The following is a 12769-nucleotide window of genomic DNA, read 5'->3' as shown; positions in this document are numbered from 1 at the left end:
GAGAGGAAGAGAGAGTGTTTACAAACAGGGCGGCTGCCAAGAAAGGGCCAGGGTGATGGGTGGCGGGGGCGGGTCGGTGTGAAGGAGAAGAGGGCCCAGCTGGTGACTGGCAGCTGTGCCTGTGACTTGTCTTCCCCCTGCTACACACACACACACACACACACACACACACACACACACACACCCCACATGCAGGCCCAAAGCCTCACAGACACGTAAACATCTCACTGCACACAGTGAGATGCACGCAGACTTCCATTCCCTCCCCTCGCCCAGGCAGTCACACGATTACATGAGTACACGGGGGCTCAGATGCTTGTAGACACACAAAACCCATGCACTCATGTCATCTGCATGGGGTGAGACACATTCAAACCCTCATGTCTCTCTCTCTCTCACACACACAAACACACACCATTATTTACACACACACGTGGGCTCACACTCATGGACACACAAATACCCAGAAATACACGCTCAAGTTCCTACCCACCTGAGAACAGCTGGACACTTTCCAGCTCTGGTGGCTAATCCCTCTCCTTCTCACACACATGTGTGCAGAGTAGGTGCAAACAGTGCTGACACACTCACTCCCAGGCACGCCCACAAACGCACACGCAGAGCCAGCACCTCGCAGGAGCACCCGGTGGGACCACTGTCTGCCATTCTTTCTGCCTCTGTCTGTCTCTCCCTTTCTCACTGTCTCTGTCTCTCCTCCACAACATGCTCTCCAGGGCACACAGGCACGCACACGCCGGCCTTCTCTTTCCCACACTGCCAGACCGACAGCATCGCGGGGACCTAAATGCCAGGTGGACTTTATTTGCAGAGAGCGGTTGGGGTGACAGAGAAGACAAAGCACATTATCAAGAGGGCGTGGGCCCAGCACGTGGGGAGGAAGAGGGAGTTAGGCAGGGAGCGGAACCCAGCAAGACAGAAAAGACAAGGGCAGGAAGACAGGCGTACACGGAGGGAGGCCGCGCAAAACCAGGTGGGTCTGTTTACTGGATAAGCACCTGTGGACCACCTACACGGGGCAGGATCACCCCTTCTACGTGGCATCCATCAGAGAGCAGGACAGGCTGAGATCCTGGGCCCCCGGGAGCCCACATTCCAGCCGGACACACAGAATAGCCGCCACTAGGGATAAATAAATCCTACGGCTGGAAGGGAGTGAGTGTCACAGAGGCAAGGGGAGCGGAGCAAGAGGAGGGGCTGGGAGTGCAGGCTGGGGGGCGGCTGTAGTGTCCCGCGGGGGCGAGGGGCGGCCTGGCTGAGACAGCTTGGCAGGAGGTGCGGGAAAGCACCGAGAGCACCGCAGGCAAAGGGCGCAGCGGGTGCCAAGGCCCGGGGAAGGTGGGCAGGTGTGGACAGACACGGGGTGCTCTCGGGGGCCCCCTGGCCCCGGACCAAGGCAGCGGACAGACGCCCCGACGTGGGACATAAGGACAGAAAGGGGAAAATCATGAGACAGAGACCAACAGACAGCAGAGCAGCCAGCCGCCACCCGTGAATGCGGAGGAGACCTCAGGGTGGGGGCCGGGCTTGCCTCCCGCAGCCTCCCCAGGCCGGGCTGGGCCCGGGCTGCCCCCGCGCTTCTCACTCTGGGTCCCCCTTGTCCCACTGGGGCACCTCCTCAGCCTCCCCCTCCCGCTGCCTCCAGGGCCGCCCCAGGTAGTCCCGGATGGAGCTCACGGGGCTCCTCCTTCGGGGGTGAGGGTCCAGCAGCCCCCACAGGAGAGCGTCGGCCACAGGCGTCAGGCCACGCCAGGGCTGGGGACGGGCCTGGGGCTGGCCTGAGGCCTGCCAGGTGACGTAGTCCTCGTAGTAGGGGTCGGCCTCCACCAGGGGCTGGTCCCAGGGGAAGTAGCCCGTGAGAAGGCAGAAGAGCAGGACGCCCAGCGCCCAGGCGTCCAGGGCGGGCTGGATGGGCAGGCCCTCGGGGAGGGGCGGGGGTCCGCAGAGCTCCGGGGCCGTGTAGGGGATGGGCGGCCCCACCAGGCGCAGCAGGGTCCCGCGGGGCCGCGTGTGGCCGAAGTCGGTCAGCTTGACCCACCGGCAGGCTGGGTCGCACACCAGCACGTTCTCCGGCTTGAGGTCCCGGTACACCAGGCCGCGGGAGTGGATGTGCTCCAGGGCTGAGGCCAGCTGGGCCGCGCAGCGCTGGGCTGCTGGCTGCAGGAGGCCCACCTGTGGGTGACAGGCGTCAGGGTCCACCACCCTGCCCGCCAGCCAGAAGGGAACGGGGCCGTAGCGCTTGTCCTCGGCCCCGGGGAGCGGGCCCAGGGGATGGAGGACCCCAAGTAGGGTGGTTCTGGTGAGGCCTGGTGTGAGCCCCGTGGGGCCTGGTGTGAGCCCCGTGAGGCCTGGTGTGAGCCCCGTGGGGCCTGGTGTGAGCCCTGAGAGGCCTGGTGTGAGCCCCGTGGGGCCTGGTGTGAGCCCCGTGGGGCCTGGTGTGAGCCCCGTAGGGCCTGGTGTGAGCCCCGTGAAGCCTGGTGTGAGCCCTGGGAGGCCTGGTGTGAGCCCCGTGAGGCCTGGTGTGAGCCCCGTGGGGCCTGGTGTGAGCCCCATCGGGCCTGGTGAACCTCAGTAGGGTGCAGTGTTGGTTCCGTGGCAGCCGTGAACTCCTTAGAGGCCTCACGATTCCACAAGACCCAGTGGGGCCTCTGCAGGACTACCTGAGTCACGATGCAGTGAGTGTGATTCCTGAGGCCCAGGTTGGGTAGGGGCATCTACGTGGGGCCCCCTGGGCCGTGAGAGGCTGACCCACCTTGGGCTGGATGAAGGCTATGAGGTCCCCGTGCAGGACAGGCTCGGTCAGGAAGCTGTAGGAGTCGACTGACTCCACGCCAATGCCGTAGGCCTCCACGATGGCCGAGTGCGAGCCCAGGGAGAGGCCCACACAGAACTCGTACAGGAAGCCTCGGAGGGTGGTGGAGGCCTTTGGGAGCTGCTTCAGGGCCAAGGCTGTGCCTGGTGGAGCAGGGACAGAGGTGAGAGGTGCACGAGCCTAGGCCCGGCCCTGCTGCCCCTCAGCCTGGACTCTCTCCCACATGCCGCCCTCACCTCCTCCACCGCCTGCCCCCTGCCAAGCCGGCCCTAAAATAGCGTGGCCACTGAAACAACACCAGTGGTAATGATAATAATAATAATGATAATAGTATTTAGTGAGTTTCTACTCTGCTGTCTTGGAGCAGGTAGACCGGTACCACAAAAACTGAACTCAGAACCTCCAATGACCTTATTGGGCCCCTTGTTCCAGCAAACCCATGCCAAAAAGCCATGTTTGAGGCAACTGGGGAAAAGATACCCTGAACTGGGTATTAGACCCCACTAAGGAATTATTGTGAATTTTGCCACACGTGGAAACAACCTCCTAGAATGTAAGCTCCCAGAAGGCAGAAACTCTGGTTTCTTCAATTTTTTTTTTTTTTTTTCCATTACAGTCCTTAAAAAACTGAAAATAGAGTTATCATATGATCCTGCAATCCTACTCCTGGGCATATATCTGGTGAAGACTCCATTCAGACACATGCGCCCCAATGTTCATAGCTGAACTATTTACAATGGCCAAGACATGGAAGCAACCTAAATGCCCATTGACAAATGAATGGATAAACACAGAATGGAGTATTCCTCAAGCCATAAAAAAGAATGAAATCGTGCCATGTGCAGCAACATGGATGGACCTAGAGATTGTCATACTGAGTGAGGTAAGTCAGACAGAGAAAGACAAATAGCATATGGTTTCTTCAATTTTTGAGTCACCAGCTGCCAGGGCCCAACCTTGCCCATCAAGAGGCTGTGTGTGATGGGGGAGGGTCACGTCCTTACCTAAAATGCTAACCATTCCCCTCCCCCTCCCCAGCTGGGTGCAGCAGTGCCTCTTCGGTTCATTGACAATGCCCTGAATTCCCACCATCAAGCACAAGCTGCCTTCGATTTTGAGGACCTGGATGAGGCCCCCTTACAAACCCTCTGTTCCCCATTATCGCCTCCAAGTTCTGTGATGACCCAGGTCTGCATCTTTTTGCATCTTTCTATGTTATGGGCTGACTTATGTCCCTCCCCCCCCCACTCCCCACTGCGAAATTCATATGTTAAAGTTCTCGCCCTGCAGTATCACAGAATATGACTGTATATGGCTGTGCCACACGGCTTGCGGGATCTTAGTTCCCCATCCAGGGACTGAACCTGGGCCCGCGGCAGTGAAAGCGCAGAATCCTAACCACTGGACCGCCAGGGAATTCCCTGGAGAGAGGGTCTTGAAAGAGGTAAAATGAGATCATTGGGGTGGTCCTTAGTCCAGTATGACTGGTGTCCTTATAAGAAGAGGAAATTTGGACACAGACATGCACACAGGGGAGACGGTGTGAGGACACAGGGAGAAGGTGGCCGTCTGCAAGCCGAGGAGACAGGCCTCAGGAGAAACCAACCCTGCTGACACCTTGATCTCGGACCCCCGCCTCCAGAACTGTGAGCCCCCCCCCCCAGTCTGTGGTACTTTGTTATGACAATCACAGGAAACTAACTCACCCTCTCCCCATTCGTGCTGGGAGCTCCCTGAAGGCCGGGCTAGCTCAGACTCCTCCTTGGGGGCCCAGCAGCCCCCTGGACAGGGCTGAGCCCTGCAGTCTCCTTGGAAGGTGACGACCAGATTGGGGTCGGGGAGCACTTATTACACAACCACCGTGTGCTGGCCTTGCTAAGTGCCTGGCAGACAGCATGGCTCTGCGTCACTCCCACGATGACCGCTAAGCCGGCCACATGTGAGGGCCACGAGAGGGGGCTCTGTCTTCCTCCCCACTGTCCCCAGCAACTAGAGCTACCGACATGTCCTCAGAGAATCACAGTTCTTTCAGAGAAGGACTCATCACCCACGTTTTCAAAGGAGGAGAGGGTCGGGGAGTTACTAAGAACACACAGCCTGGAAAGGGCAGAGGCAGGACTTGACTGAGGTTTACAGACTCCCCAGCCTCGGCTAGCTTCTGCCTGGGCCCACACCACTGCCCCCCGCCTCTGTCCCCAGGCCCTTGTACCTTTCTGACGGTGGGTGACCAGCAGGACCCGGCCAAAGCGGCCCTGGCCCAGGGGACGCACGTGCTGGTAGAGCTCGTCCACCTCGGCCTGGACCAGGGTCTGGGCGCTCAGCGCCATCATGTCCTCCAGCGCCAGGGCCGCTTCCTGGCCCTGCCGCAGCTCCTCTGCCGTGAGGCCCCCCAGGTCCTCCTCAGAGCCGTTCTCCACAGCCCCCATCTCCACCTGTTTCTCCTCTGATGGCTTCCCAGGCATCTCTGCAAGGGCAGAAGAGAGGGTGACCAGGACTTAGGTCCTGCCAGACCAGGGGCCAAGGGAGGAGGAGCTGGGGGCCCGGAGTTCTGGGTTGAGGGAGGAGGGGCTGGGGGCCTGGAGCCCTGGGTCTGAGGGAGGAGGGGCTGGGGGCCCGGACCCCTGGGTCTGAGGGGGGAGGGGCTGGGGGCCTGGATCCTGGGTCTGAGGGAGGAGGGGCTGGGGGCCTGGACTCCTGGGTCTAAGGAGAAGGGTGGAAGCTGATTGGCTCAGGCCATCGTGACTCATTTTCCCTTCTTATTAGAGGCATCTTGGGAGTGGGGAGACCAGTCGCGGGTTGGGGTGAGGTCAAGCCTGAGGCCACAGATGTCCCTCGCCCCACCCCCACATCCCTGCGCCACCTGATGGCCTGAGGATGAAAGATGAACCAGATAACTCGAGACACACCCCCACCTGTTTCCAAAGCAAACAGACTCGGGCCCTGGGGGTGGATGAGCAGCTTCAGCCCCCTAAGAGCAAACAGGTGCTCTCTGCCCCCAGGGCCTGTGCAGGGCGGTGGCGGGGGGGTGGGCTCACACCAGGGCCTGTGCAGGGCGGGGGGTCTCACACCAGGGCCTGTGCAGGGCGGGGGGCTCACACCAGGGCCTGGGGGACGCCTGGGTCCTGGGTGGGAGCAAGCACTCTGGAATGATCACCAAGCCCTTAAGTGGTCTTGGGTCCAACTCAATAGCCCCAGCCCCTCCCCCCTTCAGACCCAGGGGTCCAGACACCCAGCTGACCCCTCTGCCAGGACCTTATATAACTCACACATCTTGGGACCCCCCCCGCCCGAGACTCTGTGTCCCTGACACTCAACCACTCTGTAGTCTCAAGGTCTGTAATTAGCCCCTGATCCCCCAAAGAACCCAGGACTCTGACCACCTGCACAGCTTCACTCTCAGGCCCACCTCAGGTGGTCTGACCCTCGCCTCCTCCTGACCCAGGCTCCAACCTCCGGACCTCACCTTCTCCAAGGCTGGCCTGACCCTTCGGCTGCCCGCTGTGGTCAGTGCCCAGCACTCAGAGCCCAGGCCAGCAGAGGCCTGCCCTGCAGCAAGACCCCGCCCCCACCTAGGGGGTCGTAGCCCCGCCCCAGGCCTCGCCCCTTGAACCTCAGCGGGAGAGCGACATCGTGCGTTGTCTCCCAGAACTGGCTCTGGCCAGACAGATGATCCAGCCCAGGATGTCAGTCCTCCCTCTTCAGACCAGACCCCAGCCCCTCCTCCCTCAGACCCAGGGGTCCGGGCCCCCAGCCCCTCCTCCCTCAGACCCAGGGGTCCAGGCCCCCAGCCCCTCCTCCCTCAGACCCAGGGGTCCAGGGCCCCAGCCGCTCCTCCCTCAGACCCAGGGGTCCGGACCCCCAGCTCCTCCCCCCTCAGACCCAGGGGTCCGGGCCCCCAGCCCCTCCTCCATCAGACCCAGGGGTCTGGGTCCCCAGCCCCTCCCCCCTCAGACCCAGGGGTCTGGGTCCCCAGCCCCTCCCTCCTCAGACCCAGGGGTCTGGGTCCCCAGCCCCTCCTCCCTCAGATCCAAGAGTCCTGGTCCCCTGTAGAGGATGAAATCATTTCTCCAGCTTGCCCCTGCCTTGACCCCAGCCAGCTGCCCCATCAGTGCCCCACTGACAGGTCAGACACAAGTGTTTAGTAAGGGGCGTCCGGGGGAGGAGACATGGGGTCCTGTGTGGGGAAAGGATGAGACAACAAGATTCCAGAATGATGCAGTGAGAAATGACCTCAGCCTCGGAGCAGAGGGGCAGCAGGTGGTGCAGCCACTGGGAAGTGAAGGCCCCGCGGGGAGGGGAGGAAGGGAGGGGAGTCCCAGTTATGAGTCTGCAGACTTCAGAGTTGGGGGGGGGCAGGCAGGGACTCCCAGCACTGAAGGAGGAGGCAGGGGCGGGGGCCTGGAGGGTTGCACCCACCCACTCAGGTTTCGAGCGAGATGATAAATATGAACTCACTTGATTCTTTTTAAATTTACGTTTTATTCCAGAATCATTTTTAGATGTACAGGACAGCGGCTTTGAGCTCCCATGTCTCCTCACCCAGCTCCCTGCCAGGTGAATCCCTCACCCAGCCGTCGGTGCGTTTGTCCAAATGAAGACAGTAGCCATCAGTCAAAGGCTAGACGCTTCTCGTGTCCACCCACAACCTTTACCTGTCCCAGGGTCCAATCCCGGACACCCCGTTGTACGGAGTGAACTCACGTTTTTAAATCTAGAAAGCACGCAGGACAGATTCCCCAGAAAGAAGCAGGTCCCCATGACCGTGCTGGGTGCGGGGGATGCGGCCTCGGATCCACGCAGCCCCTGCCCTGCAGGCGGGAAGCTTCACAAGTCAGGGGTCTGTGTGCTGGGATGGGGGTGGCATCAGGCCGGCCCGGGTGGACACAAGATCCCTGCAAACCAGCCGTGGCCCTCGGCGTGGACGGGACCAGAACACGCCGCGGTGCTCGCGCGCTCAGGGAGCTGGCGCAGGAGGCTCGCCGTGTGAGAGCAGAACCCGAAAGGACGTACAGGTGAACAAGGCCAAGTCCGTCCTGGGCAGCCTGCGAGGGGAGATGGAAAAGGTGGGGGCGCAGATCGCTGGGCTACAAGTTTCGGAGGAGCCGGAGAGGCCCCCGGGGCGGGGTCTACTTTCTGGAGGCCTGGAGTTGGGAAGAAGGCATTCTCGGGGGAGAACACAGGGTTTCCAAACGTCTGCAGGCAAGAGAGGGTGTGTGTGTGCCTGTCTGTGTGTTGATTTAGGTCCAGAAAGGATGAGTGCCTCCCTTAATGTCCCCCAGAGCCCAGGGAAGTGGGAGAGATGGAAGTCGAGGTTTCCATGGTGTTGGATCTGGAAAGCCCAGATTTGGTGCCATGGCCACCGGGGGTCACCTAAGGTCTTAGAGGAGAGGTGTGACCACATCACAAGTCCATAAGCACCCAACATGTCCCCACCGTGCAGAAATGCATCTACAGGGGAAACAGCACCTTCCTTCAAGAAGACACGTTCAGGACAGAAGGGAGAGGAAGGGTCGTTGAGGGAGGAGGGGTCTGGACCCCTGGGTCTGAGGGAGGAGGGGCTGGGGCCCTGGACTCCTGGGTCTGACGGAGGAGGTACCGGGGGTTCCGGACTCCCGGGTCCTCAGTCGGGAGGGGAATTGTTCATCCAAGTCCAGCCTTCGGTTGGGAGAGATGCAATGTGTTCCCTCTCTGTCCTCCCGGGAGCAGCTGTCTTTCCATCCAGGTGGCCATGGGGGCTGGGGGAGGGGCCTTTGGCCCAAGCTCTGGGCACCCATCCCAGTCACCTGGTCAGGGCTCTCCGCCATCTGTCCCCGTCCTCCCACCATCTTTGTCGTCATTCTCCTCCTCCTCTGACCACTCTTCCAGGCTTGCTCCCCCCTCTTCCTCCTCCTCCCCAACTTCACTGCACATACTCCCCAAGCACCCAGGTCTCTCTTTGTTCTTTAACCCCCAATCATCCCCCAGGAAGTCCAGGACAGCCAGTGGGGGTCTCCTAGTCTCGTGATCCAGGTCCAGAAGCCCCTGGAGCAGTGCCAGAGCCGGGGGCGCAAACTGGTCCCAAGGGGGCGGTGGTTGAAGTGGCTGGGGCCTGTTGATCATCCAGCCAGCAAAGGCCTCGAACTCAGGGTCAGGGGCTAGCGCCACGTCCCAAGGGAAACAGGCAATGGCCGCACAGAAGAGAAGTACCCCCAGCCCCCAGGAGTCCACTGCTGGTCGCAGGGGCAGGGTTTCAGGGGGCAGCAGGAGGCAGAGCTCGGGTGGGGCAGAGGGCAGTGGCCACGGCGGGGCAGAGGTTGGGCTGCCCTCAGGCCGGGTCAGACCCAGGTCACCCAGGGCCACACGGCTGCAGACAGGGTCGAAGACCAGCACGTTTCCTGGCTTGACGTCCGCATGGACCAGCCCCCGGCCATGGAGGAAGTCCAGGGCTCCAGCTAGCTGGGCCACCACCCGCTTCACCTGCAGCTCTGGGAGGCCCTGGAGTCAAAGAGAGAGGATGAAGTAAAGGCTGCCCTGGTTCCCTCTTTATGTTGCTTCTTGGGGTTCAAGAATCCAAATCCCCAGACCAGCGGCTACCTCTAGTGTCCCCAAAACAGCCCCCAACAGCTTCTCCAGATCAGCCTCAACCACAAGCTGCCTCCACATCTGTACCCCTGTAGACCAACTCCCAGATGTTTTCCTCACTGGAACCCCAAATCTCACCAGAACTTCTTTAACTTCCATCAAACTTTGTCCTAACACTCAAACCCACTCCTTGTATTTCTTATCTCCTCTAAACTGACCACCAAGATCTCCAATGAAAACCCAAATCCCACACTTAATCCTAATCTTAGGCCCATACTAATTCAGGTCCCATCTCTAACTCAGACCCAGTTCTAAAGTCCCACAGTTTATTTCATCAATCGATTGATAGATCGATCCATCCATCAAACCAGTCATTCATCCAACGATCTATACAGCAGGGTTTCCACTCAATACCCATTCCACCAGCTCGTCAGCAATTCAATAATTTGTCCAGTTATTTAATAGCCAACACCCATCCATCCATCCCTCCGTCCTTCAATCCATCCAAACATCCGTCCATTCATCCATCCACCAATCTTTCCATCCATCCATCCATCCTACTCTTTCCCTCCTTCTCTTCCTCCCTTCCTTTTTTCCTTCTGTTTATCCCCAAGCCTATTTCAAATCCAAAGTCTATTCCTAAAGATGGCCCCACCCTAACTTCAAACTCAAGTACCCCCAGAATATCATGGATTCAGTCCTGACCTGGTCTTTCTGGAGAGAACTCCATTACAGCCCTTCTCCAACTCAATCTACATACACATCCTCAGCCATCTCTGCTTCACTCTACAGCCCCAACCGTGCTCTTCTCCACACCCGGGACCAGTCTATAATCAACCCTAAATTCAACCCATCCATCTCCACCCACACCCATTCCCAATGCCAATGCCAATTAAAATCCCATCTCTGTCTCCATCCCTACCCCCTCATCAGACCTGATCCATCCTCAACCCCAATCCCAACTCCCTGCCCTGGATGGATTAGGGTTTGGGTGAGTCATGGAAACTGCATTGAGAATTAGAAATAAGGAGGTGGTTTGGGGGCTTAGGGCGGAGTTAAGATTTGGGGGTCAGGGTTGGAAACAGGATTGGGGGAGGGACAAAGTCAGACCTGGGATAAGCAGTCCCAACCTCTGTCCCTTGCCTGCCTGCCTCACCTGTTCCTCCAGCATCCCGCTGAGATCCCCACAGGGCGCATACTCCTGGGCGAAGGCGAAGTGTCGGGGGGTCTCCAGGGGTCCTGCCAGGGTCTGGATGATGCCTGGATGTAACGAGACACAGCGGCCCACACAGAACTCTCTCAGGAAGGTGGTTCTCAGGACCGAGTCCCGAGGTAGGAGCTTCAGAGCCACAACCGGACCTGCTGGGGAGGTGGGGGCAGGAGGGAACTCAGGGCGCTCTGATCTTGCTGTGGGGCCTTAGGCAAGCCACTCAACCTCTCTGAGCCTCAGACGTCTTATGCATAAAACAAGAGGGGCAGGACATAGTGTCTAACCTCTCTGTGCCTCGAGTTTCTCCATCTGTGAAGTGGGAGTTGGAGGAGACCTTCCCTGAGGACTTTCTGCTCTGCCTCAGATTGCTGTGTGGCCTTGCCCAACTGCCTTACCCTCTCTGGACCTCAGTTTCCTCTCGCATAAAGTAGGGGATGCGGCGACTTGAATTTCAGTCCAAGTTGTGCTCCCGCCTTGCTGCGTGACCTCAGGCAAGTCTCTCACCCTCTCTGGGTGAGTTCCATTTTTTGGAAGACCACAGAGCTCTTAACTTTCTGGAGCCGCATCAAGAAGGGTCCTCATCAGCTCCCCGCAAGGCTGCTCCCTGTCTCAGTGGTTTCAGAGGGAGAAACCTGGGGGACATCAAGGACTGTGCCCTTTGGTGACCAAACTCACCCCCTTGGCGAGGCCGGGCAAGGAGCACGTGGCCGTAGGAGCCAGAGCCAAGCTTTCGGATGAGGTGATACTGGACACGCAGTTTCCTCACTGGGGTCACCCTGGTGGCCGTCAGCTCCACGAGCTTCTGGAGGGCCGTGGCTGTGTCCTCCTGCAGGAGAGGGACAGGGGTGGGGAGGGGGTGAGTCTGGGGCCCACCTAGAGCAGCAGGGTGGGCTGGAGGCCCAGCCCAGGGCTGAGGTGGGGGGTTGGTCCCCAGAGAGGGTGAGTCACAATGACTCACCCGCCCTCAGGCCACCTGTTTTTGTGTCCTGGCGGGGTTATGGGTGATTGTCTCAGCGACCCTGCCCACTGCCATCAGCGGGAGCCACCAAAAGCCCCAGCCCCACTGGGGGCCTCCCCAGCCCACACCACCCCTGACTCTACTCCTCTCTTTCTCCATCCTCCTCTCTTCCTGGGTTTCCCATTCTTTGTTTCTGCGTACATTTCCCCCGGGGGTCTTGGCCTCGCTGTGTGTCCTCGGGTTTGCGTTCTTCTGGGTCTTTGATGTTTCTCTGTTTCCCTGTCTCTTCTGGTTCTCTGTGTGTGTGTCTCTCTGTGTCTGCCCCCTGGCCCTCTCCATCTCCTGCATCTCTCTCTGTCTCTGTCTCTCCCTCCCTTGTCTCCTGTCTCTCACCTCCGGGTCCCCATCCTCCTGGTTCTCGGGGTCCCTGCGCTCCATCTCAGGGTGACCTGGTGTCAGCTGGCCCTCGGGCAAGCACCCCTGGTCTGGGCTCCCCAAAAGCAGCACGCCCACTGAGCTCCACTGCACCCCTGAGCAGAGCCGAGGCCTGGAGCTAATCTGAAGGGTCTGCCTCCGTGCCCCTCTGCGTCCGAGCCCAGAGACTTCCCTGCCTGTCTGGTCCCCTCTCTCCACACCTCCCTGTCTCTGTCTTGCCCTTGTTCTAGCCCCCGGGTCTCGGGGTGGGTCTCCCCGCCTGTCTGTGGGTCCCCGGCCCCTCACTCCTGTCCCCACGCTCTTCCCACTGTGGCCGCTGTCTGTCTGTCTGTCTTTCAGGATGTCCGCACTCTGTCCCCCACTCTGGCCTGCTCTCCCCAGTGTCTCTCTGTCTCTCTCCCGTCTTTGTTTCTGACTCTCTCCAAGCCTTTTGTCCCTCCCTTTCTCTGGGCCCGGGACAGGGGTGTGTGTGACAGCTCGGAGACATCCTGTCCCCTCCCACCCCTCCCTCCCCCTTCCAAACTTAGACCAGCTTGGACTCTGGGCTCTGGTCCCAGGACAGAGGGGACAAAACATATTATGAACCCCCAGGGGCTGGGCCTGAGGGCAGCAGACAAAGGGGAGCCCAGCCCCTTCGTACACCTTACCTGGGATGGGAGACCCAGGGCTCTGTGCACCCACCTGCCTCCGTGGGCCTCTGGGGACCAGGGAGACCACTCCCAGAGCCCCCTAATACCAAGAGTCCCCACCCCCAGCCGTCCCCCGTCAGACCCTG

At 59.9% G+C, this 12769-nt stretch overlaps 2 protein-coding genes across 4 annotated transcripts; both read right to left on the bottom strand.

Moving 5' to 3' along the window:
* Positions 1 to 1599: 1599 nt before the first annotated feature.
* SBK2 (SH3 domain binding kinase family member 2) lies at positions 1600 to 5292 on the bottom strand. Its single transcript, XM_036833994.1, has 3 exons — positions 5040 to 5292; positions 2771 to 2973; positions 1600 to 2190 (listed from the first exon to the last, which is right to left on the bottom strand). The coding sequence occupies exons 1-3, from the start codon at positions 5290 to 5292 to the stop codon at positions 1600 to 1602; spliced, it is 1047 nt and encodes a 348-aa protein (XP_036689889.1).
* Positions 5293 to 7318: 2026 nt separating this feature from the next.
* On the bottom strand, positions 7319 to 12371 carry SBK3 (SH3 domain binding kinase family member 3). 3 transcript variants are annotated; one of them, XM_036833791.1, is made up of 4 exons: positions 11953 to 12371; positions 11277 to 11427; positions 10548 to 10753; positions 7319 to 9304 (listed from the first exon to the last, which is right to left on the bottom strand). In XM_036833791.1, the coding sequence occupies exons 1-4, from the start codon at positions 11995 to 11997 to the stop codon at positions 8618 to 8620; spliced, it is 1089 nt and encodes a 362-aa protein (XP_036689686.1). In that variant the 5' UTR covers positions 11998 to 12371; the 3' UTR covers positions 7319 to 8617. The 3 variants fall into 3 exon arrangements, with proteins under 3 accessions (XP_036689686.1, XP_036689687.1, XP_036689689.1); XM_036833792.1 differs by having other exon boundaries at positions 10548 to 10750; XM_036833794.1 differs by having other exon boundaries at positions 10548 to 10651.
* Positions 12372 to 12769: the final 398 nt, after the last annotated feature.

Source organism: Balaenoptera musculus, chromosome 19 (assembly GCF_009873245.2).
Source record: "Balaenoptera musculus isolate JJ_BM4_2016_0621 chromosome 19, mBalMus1.pri.v3, whole genome shotgun sequence".
In the NCBI taxonomy this organism is placed as follows: Eukaryota; Metazoa; Chordata; class Mammalia; order Artiodactyla; family Balaenopteridae; genus Balaenoptera; species Balaenoptera musculus.
Note: the sequence above shows the minus strand (reverse complement) of the source record. Positions and strands in the feature narration are given on the sequence as shown.

What these genes read in the sequence shown, in the direction of transcription:
- SBK2 (XM_036833994.1), bottom strand. Translation starts at nt 5,292, where the DNA reads ATGCCTGGGAAGCCATCAGAGGAGAAACAGGTGGAGATGGGGGCTGTG. An exon ending in GGTCACCCACCGTCAGAAAG is followed by an intron (nt 2,974 to 5,039) that starts GTACAAGGGCCT and finishes CTGCTCCACCAG; the next exon opens with GCACAGCCTTGGCCCTGAAG. An exon ending in TAGCCTTCATCCAGCCCAAG is followed by an intron (nt 2,191 to 2,770) that starts GTGGGTCAGCCT and finishes TGTCACCCACAG; the next exon opens with GTGGGCCTCCTGCAGCCAGC.
- SBK3 (XM_036833791.1), bottom strand. Translation starts at nt 11,997, where the DNA reads ATGGAGCGCAGGGACCCCGAGAACCAGGAGGATGGGGACCCGGAG. An exon ending in TGCCCGGCCTCGCCAAGGGG is followed by an intron (nt 10,754 to 11,276) that starts GTGAGTTTGGTC and finishes CCACCTCCCCAG; the next exon opens with CAGGTCCGGTTGTGGCTCTG. An exon ending in GCGGGATGCTGGAGGAACAG is followed by an intron (nt 9,305 to 10,547) that starts GTGAGGCAGGCA and finishes CTTTGACTCCAG; the next exon opens with GGCCTCCCAGAGCTGCAGGT.